At 41.9% G+C, this 17310-nt stretch overlaps 1 protein-coding gene across 8 annotated transcripts; it reads left to right on the forward strand.

Moving 5' to 3' along the window:
• The first annotated feature begins 1648 nt into the window (after positions 1 to 1648).
• RBX1 (ring-box 1) lies at positions 1649 to 15740 on the forward strand. Of its 8 annotated transcripts, XR_014784311.1 has the most exons (8): positions 1649 to 1733; positions 3364 to 3442; positions 9699 to 9769; positions 11086 to 11171; positions 12397 to 13045; positions 13114 to 13169; positions 13216 to 13360; positions 14776 to 15704. XR_014784311.1 is itself a non-coding variant. In XM_084809941.1 (5 exons), exons 1-5 carry the CDS (start codon positions 1656 to 1658, stop codon positions 12407 to 12409), a joined length of 327 nt encoding a protein of 108 aa, XP_084666067.1. In that variant the 5' UTR covers positions 1649 to 1655; the 3' UTR covers positions 12410 to 15705. The 8 variants fall into 8 exon arrangements, 1 of the variants encoding a protein (XP_084666067.1); XR_014784310.1 differs by having other exon boundaries at positions 12397 to 13169; XR_014784309.1 differs by having other exon boundaries at positions 13114 to 13360.
• Positions 15741 to 17310: the final 1570 nt, after the last annotated feature.

Genomic DNA, 17310 nt, shown 5'->3' on the forward strand with positions numbered 1-17310 from the left:
TCAGAATGTAATAAAAAGAAACTGGGAAAAAAGAAGACTTTTTTTTAATAAAGACAAAGATTTTCTAAATTTCCATTCTAAAAAAATACAGGTTAGTCTGATTTCTTGCATATGAAACAGGGTATCCCACAGAAATCTTAACAGGCAGGAGTAGTACATACTGTGTATACACTCTCTTGGAAGAACTGCTGGTGCAGGATAGATGAGGTCATTCATGCAGGCTAATCCTATGCATGTTTACTCGGAAAGAAGTTCCACTGAGTTCAGTGGAAGTTAAATGTTAAGTTAAAGCGTGTGTAGGATTGTCGCCTTTGGTTCATTAACAAGTAAGTGTAATGGTGGCGTTTTGTTTGAGCTCCCTTTCTCTTCTTTTGCTTCGTTGTTCGCTATGAGGGGGCCGGCCCAATCCTAGCTATTGTGGCAGCAGATACTAGAAAATCAATTCATAGCGACAATAACCGAGTTAAAAGTGGGTGCAACTCGGTGTAAGTTGACTGGGATTTCGTGGAGACACCTCCAGGCAGAAGCACCCCTGCCCCGACAACCAAGCCCTCTTAAGGACGGTGGTCAGTCTCCCGTTTGTGCCTACAGACCGAGATCGTGGAGAATAGCCGCAAGCCCTATAGGGAGCAAACCTCGCTTTACTCAGCGAGACCTTCTCACAGGTAAACATGCCTAGGATGGGGGCCGCGCACGGTTCCAGGCTTTTAAGCCTTTGCCTAGTTTGAAACACCAACTCAACGCGACTTTCCTTGGAGTAAACACGGTTATGCTGGCCTGGGGCGTAAAGGCAGACCGTCCCAGGATCCATCGTAGCCCACTGCTGCGGATTTCGTACGGGGTGGGGCGCGGATTCATGCTGCACCTTCGCTAAAGACAAAGCGAGCCGAGGATTTGGGGAGGGGGCGGCGGCGCTGTATACAATGCCTAAGACTAATAATGGATGCTCGAGAGCTGGGCGACGCCACTGGTTTAGTAAGGATTAGTCATCCTAATTAAGGCTGTGCGCGCTGGTGCAGCAGGCGGAAGGACGGGCAGCAATGGGAAAGGGGGGTGATTACGGAGCCAAGCCGGGGGGGGGCGTCGAGCAGCCCCCCACCCCAAAGGCCTGTGTTAACTACTGTGATTGTGCCAAAGGAATTGGCATGGCCCGCTCAAGCCCTGGCCAACCCTGGCGCCGAATTCACGGGCTTTGGGCGTCCAGGGTGGCAACACTTGGCCTTTCTCGCTCCTGAGGAACTGACATTGAGTAATTCGTGGCTATCCCTTTAAATAAACCTTCGCTGGGCCCTTCCCCTCATTCCTCATTCCTCACTCACTCACTCACTCCCCCCCTCCCTCCCGTCCCCTCAACCCCCACCCCGGCTTGGGTTGGGCAACTCCACCACGAGCGAAGGCGAAGACGACGCAAGGCCCTGCATAACGGACTCCGCCCTGACTAGCGCCTTTAAGAGAGGAGTGGCACGTGATCAGGCCCCTCCCCCCCCTTCTCGCACACACCTGTTTGTAGAAAGGGGAGGGAGGCAGCCACGGAGGACAGGGTAAAAAAACACACGCACACAAACAGAAAAAGTGGAGCGAAAGTATCGCGCGGCTTCGCTCCCACTCGTGCGCATGCGCCTTGAGGGAAGTCGGCCGGAATTTGCTTATCCAAAATGGCCGCTGCGATGGATGTAGACGCTCCGAGTGGGACCAATAGCGGTGCCGGCAAGAAGCGATTTGAAGTGAAGAAGGTGAGACCAGTTGGATCTAGAGAGGGCGGTGTGTGTGTGTGTGTGTGTGTGTGTGTGTGTGTGTGTGTGTGTGTGAGAGAAGTCTTCACGGGGACCGGGCTCCTGTTCACTTCTCCATAAGGGCCGAGGGCGGTTTGAATGGTCTTTAGGTAGAGCGTTGCCCTGGGCCAGCAGCGGGGGGTGGGGGTGTCACACGTGAGAGTGAGCGAAGCCAATAAATGTGTGGCTTGTTGCCTTGGTGACAATGTGAGGAAGACGGCGGAATGGGGGAATGACAGGGAGATTTACCGGTGGGCTTGTTTCTGTGACTCATCTATTTTTATAGGTATTATATTTTAGAAATACAAGTTCACGGTGACGTAAAAACAAGGTCTACTAATGGTGTACAACCTGATTTTACATTATGAGATTTTACATTATGGGTGGACTTCTCGAATTACAGATACCTGAGTGGGAGTTTCTCTTCCCTACCCTTGTGCTCCTTTGATCTGAGCCACTTGTAGCGGAGTACTCAATGACAGGGTGGGGAATATGTCACGTTATACTACCACTTTTGAGGTACTGTCTCAGTTCTAGTTAAGACCGCTGAATAGCTTGAGCTTCTAATCCTGTTTGAACCAGTTAATTTAGCAAAAATAGTAAATATGACAGTACTGGCTTACAAAATGGGTTAAAGCAAATTAAACATATCATTATGAAGTATGTCCCACCATCACTTTACTTGAAAGTGTCAGTTGTGCATGAGAAACTAATCTGTGCTGTTGGGAAGTAACTTCCACTGTGGCCATCTGACTTGGTAGGATGTATATAGATCTAAAAAAAAAAAAAAAGACTACTGAGGTTAAATGGTAAAAGTTGTGAAAAACTGAAGCAAAATTAACAAGACTGAAATTCAAGGGAATCAGGCTGTATATGGCCCTGCCTCCAGGGAACAATTGTTCTTCTCAGCTCTCATAGTAACAGACAGTGGAATGCTTTAGAAAGAGTTCCAGCATGAACAAAAGTCTGAAAGGCAGGCACCTCAAAAATATATTTCTTATTAAAATATATTTTCTGTCTGCATGATTTTTGAACCTGTTTCTACCTCAGTTGTAGGGATCTCTACACAAAAAGTCAAGCTATTTTTATTCATGTTAATAATGTGGAGGAACAAGAATCGGCATTAACTTAGAATTTACCTTGGCAGTCTTTTACATATATGCATCATGACCCAGGTTCAAAAATAACTACAAGGTCAACACTGAACACCCACAGGCTGCTGAGAGTGATTGCCTACCTTGTACTTTGTTTTACTTGCATACAATAAACATGACAGGTTGTAATCTAAGCCAGGATACTTACGTGTGAAAAAACACATTTGAGATTTTTTTTAAGTGCTGATTAGTGTTTGAGAACAATCAATGAAATTATTAGACTTTCTCTTTACAGATGAGCTGCTTTAAATGATTTTTAGAATCCTGTATGTAGAAAGCATTTAGACTACAGGGTTGAATGTGTGGGATTTTAAAGTATACTAGTATTAGTGCTGTAGAGTAATCCTATAATTGCATCGGGAGACGAGGGATAAATGGAGAAAATGAATTCTTGTATAAACTTTTGGTATGCTCTTAAATGTCTTTTCTTCTTGTAGTGGAATGCAGTTGCACTCTGGGCTTGGGACATTGTGGTTGACAACTGTGCCATTTGCAGAAACCATATCATGGATCTCTGTAAGTATAGAGTGTGTTTTGGCCCTATAACTATAGATGTGCAGATGCTGGCAGCAAAGTGATGAAGAAAATAACATTGCAGCTGGCTCAGCAAATCTTGATGAATTGTGATGTTAGGCTATAGAGATGGAATTAGGGCAGTAGTTAAGGCTACATCTGTAGTGTAAACTTAATCCAGTTTTACTGGCTTCGCCCTGAAGAACCTAGGAATTGTGGTGTCACAGTTCTGGAAACTGTATCAGATCCTCAGAGCTGTCACTGAACTTCAGTTCTTTGCGTGATGGTGAAAACCATGATTACAGACCAGTTTGTCAGCACTTTTAGAGTCAAATACATTTGTTAGCCTGATGATTTGTTTAACTGTACAATCAGTTTCTAGCTTCTGCATCCTTTACAGGGTTATAATATGAGGCAGAACTATTGTGATATTGTATGGGCTGACTTTACCTTGAAATGCAAGCAATGCAATGTCCTGAGAGAATGAACATAAGAATTGCCATGTGGAAACAAAATAAAAGATCCATCTAGTCTAGTAAAGTTTCTCCAACCCAAGCTCCTAGGAGACTTGCAAGGTACATTATGACTATAGCCATCCCAAGTTATTGGCCCAGTTAGGACAATGGTTGGAGGAATAAGCATTGGGTCTGAGTATTCCTCCTTCACTCCCTCCTGTTGTGTGCCACCTTCAATGTGAAGGTTGTGGCTTCTGTTAAGTTAGAGTTCCCCATTATGTCCAAACCTGAGAAGTCTTAATCTCAGTTAACTAACCAAGAAAATAGCTCATATCACACTTAATATTACATCCAAAAATTCCTTTCACCTTCCCTAACTGCATCAAATAAATAATTTTCAAGGTCTAGTATTTGATCTTTTCATTGAGTTATTTATTATTGGAACATCTCTATGTTTCCAAAGCCGGGCACTAAGAATTCTTGCTGCTATGACTAGGTAATACACTATTTCTGTTTCATCTTTTGTTTCCACATAACCAAGTGTTACTATCAGCAGTGGCAGTACAGCATTCCCCGGGGCCACCTCACAATGCCTCAGAGTTCAGTGCCTTGAGAACCCCTCAAACTGTGGCATTTGGGCGTAGGTGGCTCTCAGGAGAGGCTGCCTGCCTGATCTCTCATTCTGGGGGCTATCCCAGAGCAAGAGATCGGGCAGGCTCTCTGGAAGGCCTGCCCACCCATTTGATCTCTCATTTTCCCACAAGACTAACACATGGTGATAATTTAAGACATCTTTGCAGAGAATGATCCATATTTCTTCTGTTATTTTAAGATTTTGATCCCACTTCAAACAATACTCATTCACCTTATTAGAACTGCCAATCAAAATTTTACATCTTCAGTAGCATACCTATGTTTTTCTCCAAAATAATCTGCTCAGGGTTGGGTGGTTGTTATATCCCCAATTCTATTTTGGTATTGAAAAATGGGAAGTTTCTCTCAAAGTTGTTAGCCAGTTTCCCATAAGGTTAAGGGGAAAAGGTTTTTACTTATCTCTGAACCTATTCAACCCTGCTCTTTCCCAATGAACACCTATTGCTCTTAATTGCTCTTTCCCAATTAACATTTCAGGCTTGCATGCTCCCCTCTTCTCATCTAATACAGCTGCAACGAGGAATTTAGAAGCTTTTGCTTCTGTTTTAGGTTGATATCATCTTGTCATGAAGTCCAAACCCAGACAAGCTGCAGTTAAACTTACCTATGGATTGTTGAAACAAGCCAGCTTCAAACCATAGTTTATGAAGCTGGTTTGTTTCAACATACCATAGCTAAGATTAACTGCAATTAACTTTAAACTTGGTTAACCTAAAATGAAAGCAGCAGCAGAAATTGTTGTGTACCACCTTGATAGCTTTTTAGCAAATAAGACAGTATATAAATGTTAATAAATAAAAATAAATAATAAATAAGCTTCTGATCTCCTATTGGTTATGCTGGCACAAGGGGTGCACAGAAGCCTGAGGCTTGCTGCAGCTTCTCTTTGTGACATTAAACCGTGGTTTAGCAATAGACACAAAAATAGCCAAAGTCTTGACAACTGAATTAAAGTTCTGAATCTTACTATTGTTTTTTTGCCCAAGGTAAGTAACTAAGCAAAATATTAGTATCCATTGGTTTTTAACAATCTCTTATCCATGGTTAAGAGATTAAGAAATGTTACATTTGTACCAGGCTTAAGATACTGTTAGCATTACATGTGGAATAACTGTTTCTCTAGTCATAGATGCTTCAGAACCAAAACTCATGGGGTCATAGAAAAATAGTAAAATAAGGTCCTGTGTTTGAGGACTGTAAGAATGGTGTATAGTAGATAAATACTTTGAACAGAACTTTGTGCAAATATTTGGATAGTTTAAATAACAGAAGAAATTTTTAGCACATTACCATGAACTATTCCTAGAAGTAGTGATAAGATGGTGTGAACAACTGTCTAAGCTACCAGTGGAGAAGAATCTTTTTTGACATATCTAGAAACCACTGGTATAAGTCATAAGGAGCTCTGAAAACAAATCATGTTTATAGTTCTAATAGCAGTTATTCCAGAAATAGATGTCCAAGGGCAGTTCTTGTGTATCCAGATTTGCTCAGTATGACATGAAATAAAACAATGCCTGATGTAGCTCTAAAGTTCCTTCTGTTGGGACTAGAATAGGAATGGGTAACCAGTGGCCCAATGCAACCTGCTGGCCTCTCCTCTCAGCCCCTTCTTTCCTGCTACTCAGTGGTTTCCACTGATCAGCTGAGCTCTAAGGGGGAAGATTGGAGGGGAAGGTTTAAACCTCCACTACTCCTATGACTCCCCCCAGTGATAATTGGCAAGAACAGCTGATCATGGGGGGGGGGGGTTAAACCTCCCTGTAGTCTCTGTGTGTGTGTGTGTGAGTGTGTGAGAGAGAGAGAGAGAGAGAGAGAATGTTTAGATTTGACCAGGAAGGAATCACTGGGAACCTAGTGGCCCTTCCCTCTGCCAGTATACTGACTCTGATCACTTTCCCCCAAGGAAATATGGCCTTCAACTTTAAAAAGCCGCCCCCCCATGGGCTAGAAGAATCTCATATGCCTGGTATCCAGTCATCTGGAAATCCAATTTTGGTAATGCCTAAGAAACAGAAATACTAAACCAACATTCTCCCTGCTAGTATTGGCTCTTCCATGGCTGGATCTTCAAGAGAGTGAATCTACAGTGTCTCTTAAGTAAAACTGGGAACAAATAAGGTCTTATTCTTAAACATTCCTCAGGAATTTTAGAAATATGAGGAGGAGCACTAGGACTTCCTACATACAGCTGAGGAAAGAAATCCTGGGATCATTGCTGAAAGCTCACTGAAACTCTGCTGAATGTGTTGAAGCAGTGAAAGGCAAATTCAGTGTTGGGGAATTATTAGAAAAGAGAGCAGGGAGAGGGGAGAGGGGAAAACAGCCAGTATCCATAATGAGAGCACACCTAGACTGAGTATTGCTCTGGTCACTAATGTTAGAATACGTATTAGGAACCAGTTAATAACCTGTCTGCTGTGTTCCGAACTACCTGATATTTCTGAACACTTTTTATAGGCAACTTCATGTATGGCACAATAGAATAACCTCTCAGTACCATCAACCATGGTATTATTCTGAATAATTTACCTAGGATTGAGGGGGGCAACATAGCCCTGGTTCACATGAAACAACAACCCATTGATTGAAAAACTGATGGGTTGTCAGGGATGCACCTGCCTCTTCTGTTTTACAGCACAATCCACAATGGGTTCCTTCGTAGGTTGTGCAGCATGATGTGCAAACCCGGACTGCTGGGTTGTTTAGGGGCTAAACCACCCAGCAGTTAACCCATGGGTTGTTGTTGGGTTAACTGCTGGGTTGTTAACCCCAAAACAACCCAGTGGTCCAGGTTCACATGTCAAGCTGCAAAATCTACAAAGGAGCAGATCATGGCGGGGGGAGGGGTGCTAAAGTGGAAGATGTGGGAGTATCCACAACACCCCATCACTTTTTTAACTGTATTGGTGTTACATGCAAATAACCCCATTGTCTTGTTGTGCTCCTAACTAGTTTGATTCCAGAAGGTGGTGCTGGGGACTTCTGCTCAGCCTATTATTATTATTATTATTAAATTTATTAATCGCCCATCTGGTGCTGCAGGATTCCATCATATTCCCTCATGCTATTTAACAATGGATACTGTTAACAGGTGCCTGTAGTCAGTAATGGTCTGGATGAGGGCTAATGAACTGAAGCTCAGGTGGCCAAGATGAAGGTGGTGCTAGTATATGAGGCAGTTTGCATGGAAAGTGTATGTAGTCTGTTCCAAATGCAGTTGTACTCCCCTTAAAGATCAGGATGGTTTCAGGGTGGCTTCAAATCAGATAGCACTTATGAAGGCCTGAAGGCCATCCCTAGCTTTCTGCCAGCTCTGGTTGATATGCTAGCTTAATAACAGTTTCACCAAGTTTTATTAAAATTCCCCAAAGTTTATTAACATAATTCTCTTTTTCCTTCTTAAAAAGGTTCTTATACTTACTTTGCTGGGCTAATTGTGGAACTCTGTCCCCAAATATGCTCCCCTTAAGCCCACTTTACTATATTTTAGGTGCCAGAAAAAGCTATTCTACTCTTCCAAGCTTTTGGTATGGTAGAATTACAACACTGCTCATAGTTTGCATATTAGGCAGCTGTTGTTTATTTATTTATTTATTTATTTATTAAATTTATTAATCGCCCATCTGACTGGTCACCCAGCCACTCTGGGCGATGTACAACCCACCATAAACAATTTAAAACAATAAAATTTTACCATAAAATTTTTTTTAAAAAAAATACCCTAACCCACCCCAAATGCCTGCCTGAACAACCACGTTTTTAATGCACGACGGAAGCTCATTAAAGAGGGGGCATGACGGAGTTCCCTAGGGAGGGAGTTGACTTTGTTGACTTCAGTGTGCTGAAGCCGTCTTTGGAAACCATTGCTGGAAAGATGACATTCCTTTTATATAAACTGAGCTAGAAAAAAAGCCAAATAAAAAAATCATGGGGATGAAGCATCTTTGTTGCTAAGAAAGGTAGGGAGTTTGGAGATGGTTAGAAAAGATACAAAATATGAGAGGCTTATTAAACTAGGAACATTGTAGGGGGAGTTGTTTTTTCTCCATTACTCAAATTCTAGAAGTAAGGATCACCCAATATAGTTGATCGGTGACAGGTTCTAGGTAGACAGAATGGAAGTACTTCACACAAATGGTAGTTAATGTATAAAATTCACGGGCACAAGATATGGTGATAGACACTAGCTTAGATAGCTATAAAAGGTGATTAGACAAATTCATGAAAGATAAATCTATCAACTGTTACTGGCCACAATAGCTAAATGAAATCTTAATGTTCAGAGCCAGTATTGCTCTGGATACTAGATCCTAGGGACAAATAGGGATGGCTATTATATCATGCATGTGAGTTTCCAGGAATATCTCACTGGCTGCTGTAGGAAATAGAAAGCTGGAGTACATGGAGCTGGTCTAATCCAGCATGACAATTCTTATGTTCTTATCAGGTTGAGAAAATATCTCTGTTAAGCTTACCCAAGCTATTTATCACTCAAGATGCTAAACTGAAAGTCGTGCTGCTATGGTGTCCCACATCTTTATATAAATGCCCAATAGACTAGTGGGGGAGAGTTATATAGCCCCTACCCTTTCACCAAAATAACCAAAATCTTTTCCCCACTCCCTCAGTCACCACCTAGGGTTGTTGTCCAAGCCTACCCATTTCTGACACTGTGCTCTGCTTGGCATCCCATTTCAAGTGTACCACAGTTAATAAGAGTGGGAGATTGTCCTTTGGTAGCTCACTGTATAGCCTGGTAAAAGACAACTTTATACTATCTAGCTGTGCTGGGTTCAGGGGCTTTTTCTCTGCTCATCAAAGTCATAGAAGGAGGGTACCTATGCTCACCACTATGGTGGACAATGAGGGATCCAATGTAGCTTGCTGTACACTCAGTCTCCTGGCTCCTGTAACCTGTCACGCTGCAGTCATCTTTGTCATGGTGTAACAAAAATGGAACCTGGGGAACTGACTCTCATGATGTCCTACTGAACTGTCCTTGTGATCACACAGTGTAGTTGCCTCCTTTCTGATGTCTTAAAATACTGACATTTGACAGAGAACATATGTATTTTATAAAAGTTATCTTTTCAGCTACTGGAATCAATTGCTAAAAATCCATGTTAATCTTGCTCTTGTTTTCACAGGCATAGAATGTCAAGCTAACCAAGCATCAGCTACCTCAGAAGAATGCACTGTTGCATGGGGTGTCTGTAATGTAAGGAATCTATTTTTCAACCATTATGAAGACCGACTCTGTTCCAGTATTAAGCTAATAAAGTAAACTAATTAGAAGCCTCCAGCCAGAAGCAAAGGTTTTGGAAATAGTCACAGTAGCTTGAAGAAGGCAATGGGTGAATGAAAGTCAAGATTGAGGAGATGTGAAATGGTACATATGGGTAGAAAGAAAATTAAAAATTGGAGGGTAAATGCATCCTTTTCCAGTTAACTGTCCTTACAGAAATCTAATTTGACACTGCTTCTCAAACAATTACGACTTGCGAGCTGATCTCCCATCAGGAAAAGCATGATAGTATTGGCCTGTCTGATATTATTATTATTACTGTTATTACTATTATTATTAACATGGAAGAAACCCAAATTCTGCACACATCACTTTTTGTTTGAAGAACTTAGAAGTCCATTGCAGGGCCCACAATCTAAAGCAGGCAGTCTGGTGAGCTCTGGATGTTTTGGACTACTACTCTGATAAGGCCCAGCCAGAATGGCCAATCGGGGTTGTAGTCCAAACATCTGGAGTGTTCCACATTTGTCCCTTATTTAAAATAACGTTTAAAGAGAGTACATAAGGCAACCAGATACTCAGTCAGAAGTTCTTGTATCATTTTTACTTCTGCTGTTTCAGGTGTGAGAAAATAAGATGTGCAGTTTTAAAAACAGTTTTCCTTGTTGGCTGAGAACTGCAGCACTAAAAACTGCAAGAAGAGAGCTCATCTGGGCACATTGTTCCCATACACATGCTTAAATATCCACTAGCGCTCACAGCAAAGAGTTGTAGATGGTAGTAGAAGGTGGAAAGAATGGAATTGGAAAAAAGATTCTTATGACAGTGTAGGAACTTGTGACTATGGGGACAGAAGTGAATCTGTGTAAGACACAAATGTTCTTCCCTTTCGCTGTGGAAACCTTTCCCTGTCTCTTTCTACCAACTCTGTAAAGGTCATTTCCTGTGTGTTACAAAGCTGCTCCACATAAATATTGATGCCTGAAACCTCTGTTTTATCAGACTAGCAGCCCCAAATTCTGTTGTGTGCAGCAGGCACAGGCCTTTTCAGAAGACCAGCATAGTAGTCTGATTTCTGACTTCTTAAAATTCAGTAACTCCTCTGATTTTTTTATACAGTTGTATTTACTGAAACTATTCCATGCCAGCTTTTGCTCTGCAATTCTGGATGTTGACTTTCTCCCACTCTCTGCTGTTCATCTCATCGCTTCCTCCCCTAACTTTGCTAAATTGAAACATATACCATTTGCAGCATGCTGTTTGGGTAACTTGGCCATTATTTTTTTCAGCATGCTTTCCACTTCCATTGCATCTCTCGCTGGCTTAAGACTCGGCAGGTGTGCCCATTAGACAACCGAGAATGGGAGTTCCAGAAGTAAGTATCCTGTGCTTTTCTAAATAAAGGAAGTAGAGTTAACCATCCATAGTGTACACCTAAATTTGAGCTAGGCATTCTGGTTGTAGTTAGAACTTACCTTAACACTATTCTGGTGCTCTGAAACTGGCATCCCTGTCTCAGCCACAATATCTGCCTTATACTGATGTATATGAACTAGTGTAAATTAGCTTAGTCCTTTAGCAGCAAAGAAAAGTGACATTGATTGAAAACATAGCTCTATACGTCTTTATGACTTGAGTAGAATGGGTTTTCAAATCCATATAGATTGAGCCTCTTTTTGTAGAAATCAGTTGATCTGTTTAGTGTTGCCTCTTTTAAGATGCAGTATTACTTGTCAGGAATATTTATAATCAAATTTGGCTTGATGGGTAGTGGTTTGCTATGAAGAACCAGAGAGCAGTAGTATTGGAATACTGGTCTCTGTTTTCAGACTGGCGCCTAGATTAGCTAGGCATGCTACTGTTTGTAGTCAAATGCATGTTAAATTTGGTGACAAGTTAGGGCCCCTTGCTTGCAATAAGAAGTGTGTGCAATCTGTGTAATGGTTTTGGGAAACTCTGTTCACCATGTGTATACCTCGGTGAATGGTTTTTCTGCATTACACCATTCCTCACAGACATGAGGTAGTCTTCACCTATTAAATATTGCCTTTAAAAGCAATTCATTACTAAATATATGAATTAATAGGATTGCAGCATCTCTTTATCCTGCGTAGATTTGGCAGGCAAGTGCAATTCAGAGCAAAGAATTTGTCCTTGCTCTAGAAGATTGACCATAAGACTGCTACACACTGAATATATGTGATCTAATCTTTATATGTCCTGCAGCACTCTAAATTGCATTTCTGGGCAGGTGTAGTAGATGCCAACATTCATTGTGCAGAATAAAGAGATGCTGCAGTCTTATTAATTCATATATTGGCATAATGTCCTGTGCTGCTTCATTCCTGTTTAAGTTGCCATTAATTCAACAAATGGCAATTCACCATCCTTGAAATGGCAGAATAACCAATGTGTGCAAATCAAGTGCAGTGTGGACTTATAGTGTGGGCACATCTATGCAATCTTTTGTCGAGCAGATGGTCTCCAGCTTTACCATAGATACATAAAGCTAGCTAACTTCAAAGTTTGCATTTTAAAAGCTGATTGCATGCTGACATAACTGCTGCTGAGTCCTAAAAGGAAAATAAATCTCTTTCTAGGTATGGACACTAGCAGGAGAGAGAAGATCGTCAAGTTTATTGTTCTGTCTTCAGTTAAGCCTTCCACCTTGAAAGTGGGTTGATCCTGTAATATGCTTGTCTCATTTTTTGTTTTCACCTTAATCTAGTCATTGTGAATAGTAATAAATCTTGTCGGTCTCCTGTCTGAGTTTCTTGGGTTTTCTGCACTTGACTACCTTAAACTGGATGCATGTTTTTGTAATTTTGCTTGCGTGTTTTGAATAATCTTTATTCACTCTCTCTCTCTCTCTCTCTCTCTCTCACACACACACTCACTCACTCACAAGTGCATGCGCGCATGTTTGCAATTAACTAATATAAAATATACAAAGAACATCTTCAGAAGTGTTCCTTGTGGTCTACACAGCTGTCCCCTCCCAAAATCAGTACATATAACATTTTCAGGTATGGGCAATTTTTATCTAATCGGGAGAACAATCCTGTGCCCCTAGACAGTGCCTGGGGGACGTAGGATTGTTTGGTTTCCTGGCTACAAGGTCAGAAACAGGCTCTGAACTCAGAGCCAGGAAACTGCACTCCCTGACCCCTCCCTACCACCATAGAGAGAACTGTGCTGGCTACCTCTCCATACTCAGAAAATAGAGCTTGGAGACAGGGAAAAGGGGAAGTTCCCTGGGGCAGGGAGGGGAGGAGACCGGGGCAGCAGCCATATGACAAATCCTATGGCCATCCCAGCCTCCTTCCCTCCCCTTCCCTGAAACCTCCGTTACACAGGTGAAAATGTCAGTCTAGCTTAAATGCTCTGCATGGGATACTCATAAGCCTCCAACTTCGGAGGCTTATGAGTAGCCAGGGAGGATCCCATAGGATTGCATTCTAAGAACATTATCTCAGCTTTTGATCCCAGAAAGCAATGTAGTAGTAAAACTAAATACTTTGGTTTTTCTCATGCCTTTTAACTGATTGCCCAAAACTCACACAGGTATATATAATTTTTCTCTTCCATTTTTCACTCTGGAGTAAGCAGGGGCAGGGTGTGCATCATAACATTCTACAGAAGGAAAATGACTTGCAAAAATGGTTCTGATTAAAGGACATAATTCTCACAATTTTGAATCTTAAAATAAATTTTATAATTTTAATGGGCCTGGTGCTCCCATGTTGCCTGCCTAGTACAGAGGGCATGGTAGAAACAATGATGTAGTTTCACTGCTGTCTGAGAATGAGTGAGTACGTATACTGCGTATGTACTGTCAAATTCAAGATGGCATTTTCCCTTATAGCTGCAGCCATCTTGAATTTGTTCACATGTCCAGTCTGTACATACCAGTCCTCTGCGATTTCTCCACATATTTATAATTAGCAGTCATGCTGACACTCTTGGTAAGAAGCTCATCTAAATATGGCACAGAAGCTTGGATTTTTCATAGCTTCTGCATAGTTCTGCATGTATGAAAACGTATACATTCAGACTTCTAGAGCTCTGGCAGAAGCCCGAAGCATTCCTGTCCTTTCAGCATGCAGGAAAATTGGAAAGAATGCCTATAATAGTCTATCAATAACTTCTCACTCCTACCAAAAAGCTTTTCTTGCACAGCTTTCCATGATACATGTCAAAGTCCTACTTTTACATGGATCAATGGAGCTTGACTCTAAGCTAAGCTAGAGCACTGAAAGTAGGCTATTCGCTAACTGCCTCTGGTCACCTTGTTCTTCTCTGTTACCTTTGTGGAAGTTGTGCCAGAGGTGGCCAGTCTAGACTAGATGGTGCAGAGGGACACACAGTTGTGTTACTGTATATATGGGCACCAACATGCCTGTGGACACCTCTGTCAGCACCCACCAGGCTCCTTGCCTCTCCTGATTTTTATTTTATTTTTTAAGTCTTTGGTTTTCTAAAATTGAACTAGGAGGCTGACATGGTAAAAAGTGAAGGGGCGCCTTCCAGTGCCATATTTATTTGTGCTCAAAATCGTGGTTTTGTGTTTTGGAGGCTTCACCTCTACCTTGTTCTTAGGCAAGTTACTGTTTTTCTTTGTTTTTAGTTTGTCATCTGGGAAATTAGTGTTTTGTGATGGGCCATGTCCACCATGGCAGCCATTTTATGACTGGGCAAGCCCCCCACTCATGACAGCTATTTTATGAGAATGCCCATGACACTCTCAAAATTCCAAATACGCCCACCAGGCCAAAAAGATTGGGGGACCTCTGTAATATCACTGAGAGTGGTAATATATCCACCTCCAGGTGAACTGTTTATTCTGTCACACAGGGGACTATTCAGAAGTTATAATGTGGAGCAGGGATGTGCTCTCCAGCTGTTTTGGCCTACAACTTATGATCTCTCACCATTGGCTATGCTGGCTAGGGGCTGATGGGAGTTGTAGGCCAAAACAGCTAGAGGGCCACAAGTTGCACACCCCTGATGTAGGGCATAAAATAAGTGTGCAATCCTATACATGTTTAGACAGAAAAAGTCCTACAACTCCCAGCATGCCCCAGCCAGCAGTTTCTTCTTTCTTCTTAAACATGTATAGGATTGTACCTTAAGTGTGGCAATTCCATTTGAACCACACATACAGAAAGCTAGAGGAGCATCCAGAAACTTTCAGATACACATCCTAATAAGGTTGGTTTTTAAGGCACTTTGGAGTATGATAATTAACACTTGGGAATTTCAGTAGTGGACATTAGGCTATGTTTATGAGAATATTTGGTATTTTGTTTTCTTACATTAATTCATATGACCGAGGCTTTGTGTCTGAGAAGTTCTGAATGAAAATAGTTTTAAGGTTGCACTGGTTAAAACTTTTTGATGAGTCAGGGACAAAAGCCAGTCTGTCCTAAACTTCCTGTTCTTCAGGTGTCATTCCAGTGCAGCAACTTCCTCTTCCGGCTGGCCCAGTTTCAAGCCTTTACAAAGTCTTTGACAGCGTCAGTCTTCAACTGGATAGGTTGCATGCAATTTTACTAATCCTTCTAACTCATAGTGAACCATGAATCATCCAGGGAGCAGAGATTTAAATTGTCTTCCTTGTATAATTTGTTTATCTGATCTTAAATTCAACTCTGAAAACCCAAATTTAAATATCTATTCTGTAACAATATTAGAAAGCAATGATAAGCATACATTGCATAAAAAGTAATTAAAATAGGTTGGAAGTTCCATATACATGGATTCTAATGAATAGAACTGAAGTGACAAACTGTGATACCGCTTCCTTTTTGCAAAGGGAAATCACTACTGAACAAGAATCAATAATGTTAGAGTGCTAATTTGTTCTACTTTCTATTTTCTCCCCCTCAATAAACACATAATTTGAGGCAAACATAATTTGAGGATTCCATTACCAATATTTCAGGTATGTGCTGTAAACTGAATGTTCAACATTTCAAAAAGGAAATATGAAGTAGCAGTATTCACGCTAATGGGACAAACTTTTAAAGAAACAGTTATCTTGGAACACTAGCTCAGAGCCACTACTCCTAATAAGAACTGGTTGTTTTAAAATTTCTTCTGATGTTTTGTGAGCATCAAGGTATTGTGTTTATTGGGTGTGTGCTACTTCAAGTTATCCATCGTGCTACAGCCTCTACAATGAAAAAAAATTGCAAGTAGGGATGATGTGGTATTACTATGCTGAAAATTTTACTGAACTGCCTTCCAACTTCCTGCAACAGAAATGTGTGGGGACAGGTCACAGCTAACAAGGGATGGAACAATAATCCCCCAGCATGAGGTGCCTCCCACACCCAACGTGGAGAAGGACACCACGATAAACGGCATCGAAAGCCAGTGAGAGGTCCAGGAGAATCAACAGGATCACACTCCCCATGTTCCTTTACCAATAAAGGTCATCCTACAAGGTGACCAAGGCAGTTTCTGTCCCAAAACTGGGCTCTGAGCCCACTTGAAATGTTTCTAGGTAACTGTTTCATCCAAGAGTGGCTGGAGTTAGCTGGCCACAACGCACTCGAGCACATTGCCCAGGAAGTTAATTGTTGATGTCTTCCAAGGCCAGGCCAGGTTTCTGAGGAGCGGTTGGAATATGACTTCTTTTAAAGAAGCAGGGCCTGCTCACTATCTCAATGAGGTATTTACAACCTCTTGGATTCAGCTGGTCATCTCCCTGCTAGTTTTAATAAGCCACAAAGGGAAATGGTCAAGCAAACAAGTTGTTGGCTGGACTTGAGCAAGCACCTCATGGAGTTTCCCTCTTCTACCATTGTACCGGTCCTTTGGCCATTGTCATGATTCTTATATTTTATAAAAGTGATAAAGGTCAGACAAATATATTCCCTTATCTTGTATAGTCCAGTACCTATAGCTAAACAATATGTGCACTTCATATTGGGGTAAGGAAAACAGCTGTTCCTATGATGCAAATTCAGTGTTGTTGTTCAGTCGTTCAGTCGTGTCCGACTCTTCGTGACCCCATGGACCATAGCACGCCAGGCCTTCCTGTCCTGCGCTCTCTCCCGGAGCGTGCTCAAGTTCATATTCATTGCATCCGTGATGCTATCTAGCCATCTCATCCTCTGCCGTCCCCTTCTCCTTTTGCCTTCAGTCTTTCCCAGCATCAGGGTCTTTTCCAGGGAGTTTTCTCTTCGCATTAGGTGGCCAAAATATTGGAGCTTCAGCTTCAGTATCTGTCCTTCCAATGAGCAGTCAGGGTTGATTTCCTTTAGGATGGACTGATTTGACCTCCTTGCAGTCCAGGGCACTCGTTAAGAGTCTTCTCCAGCACCACAGTTCGAAAGCATCAATTCTTCGGCGCTCAGCCTTCCTTATTGTCCAGCTCTCACAGCCATACATTACTACTGGGAAAACCATAGCTTTGATTAGACGGACCTTTGTCGGCAAGGTGATGTCTCTGCTTCTTACTATGCTGTCTAGGTTGGCCATAGCTTTCCTCCCCAGGAGCAAGCGTC

The sequence above is a fragment of the Heloderma suspectum genome, chromosome 7 (assembly GCF_057233095.1).
Source record: "Heloderma suspectum isolate Gila_16-S chromosome 7, 16-S_ref, whole genome shotgun sequence".
Classification (NCBI taxonomy): Eukaryota; Metazoa; Chordata; class Lepidosauria; order Squamata; family Helodermatidae; genus Heloderma; species Heloderma suspectum.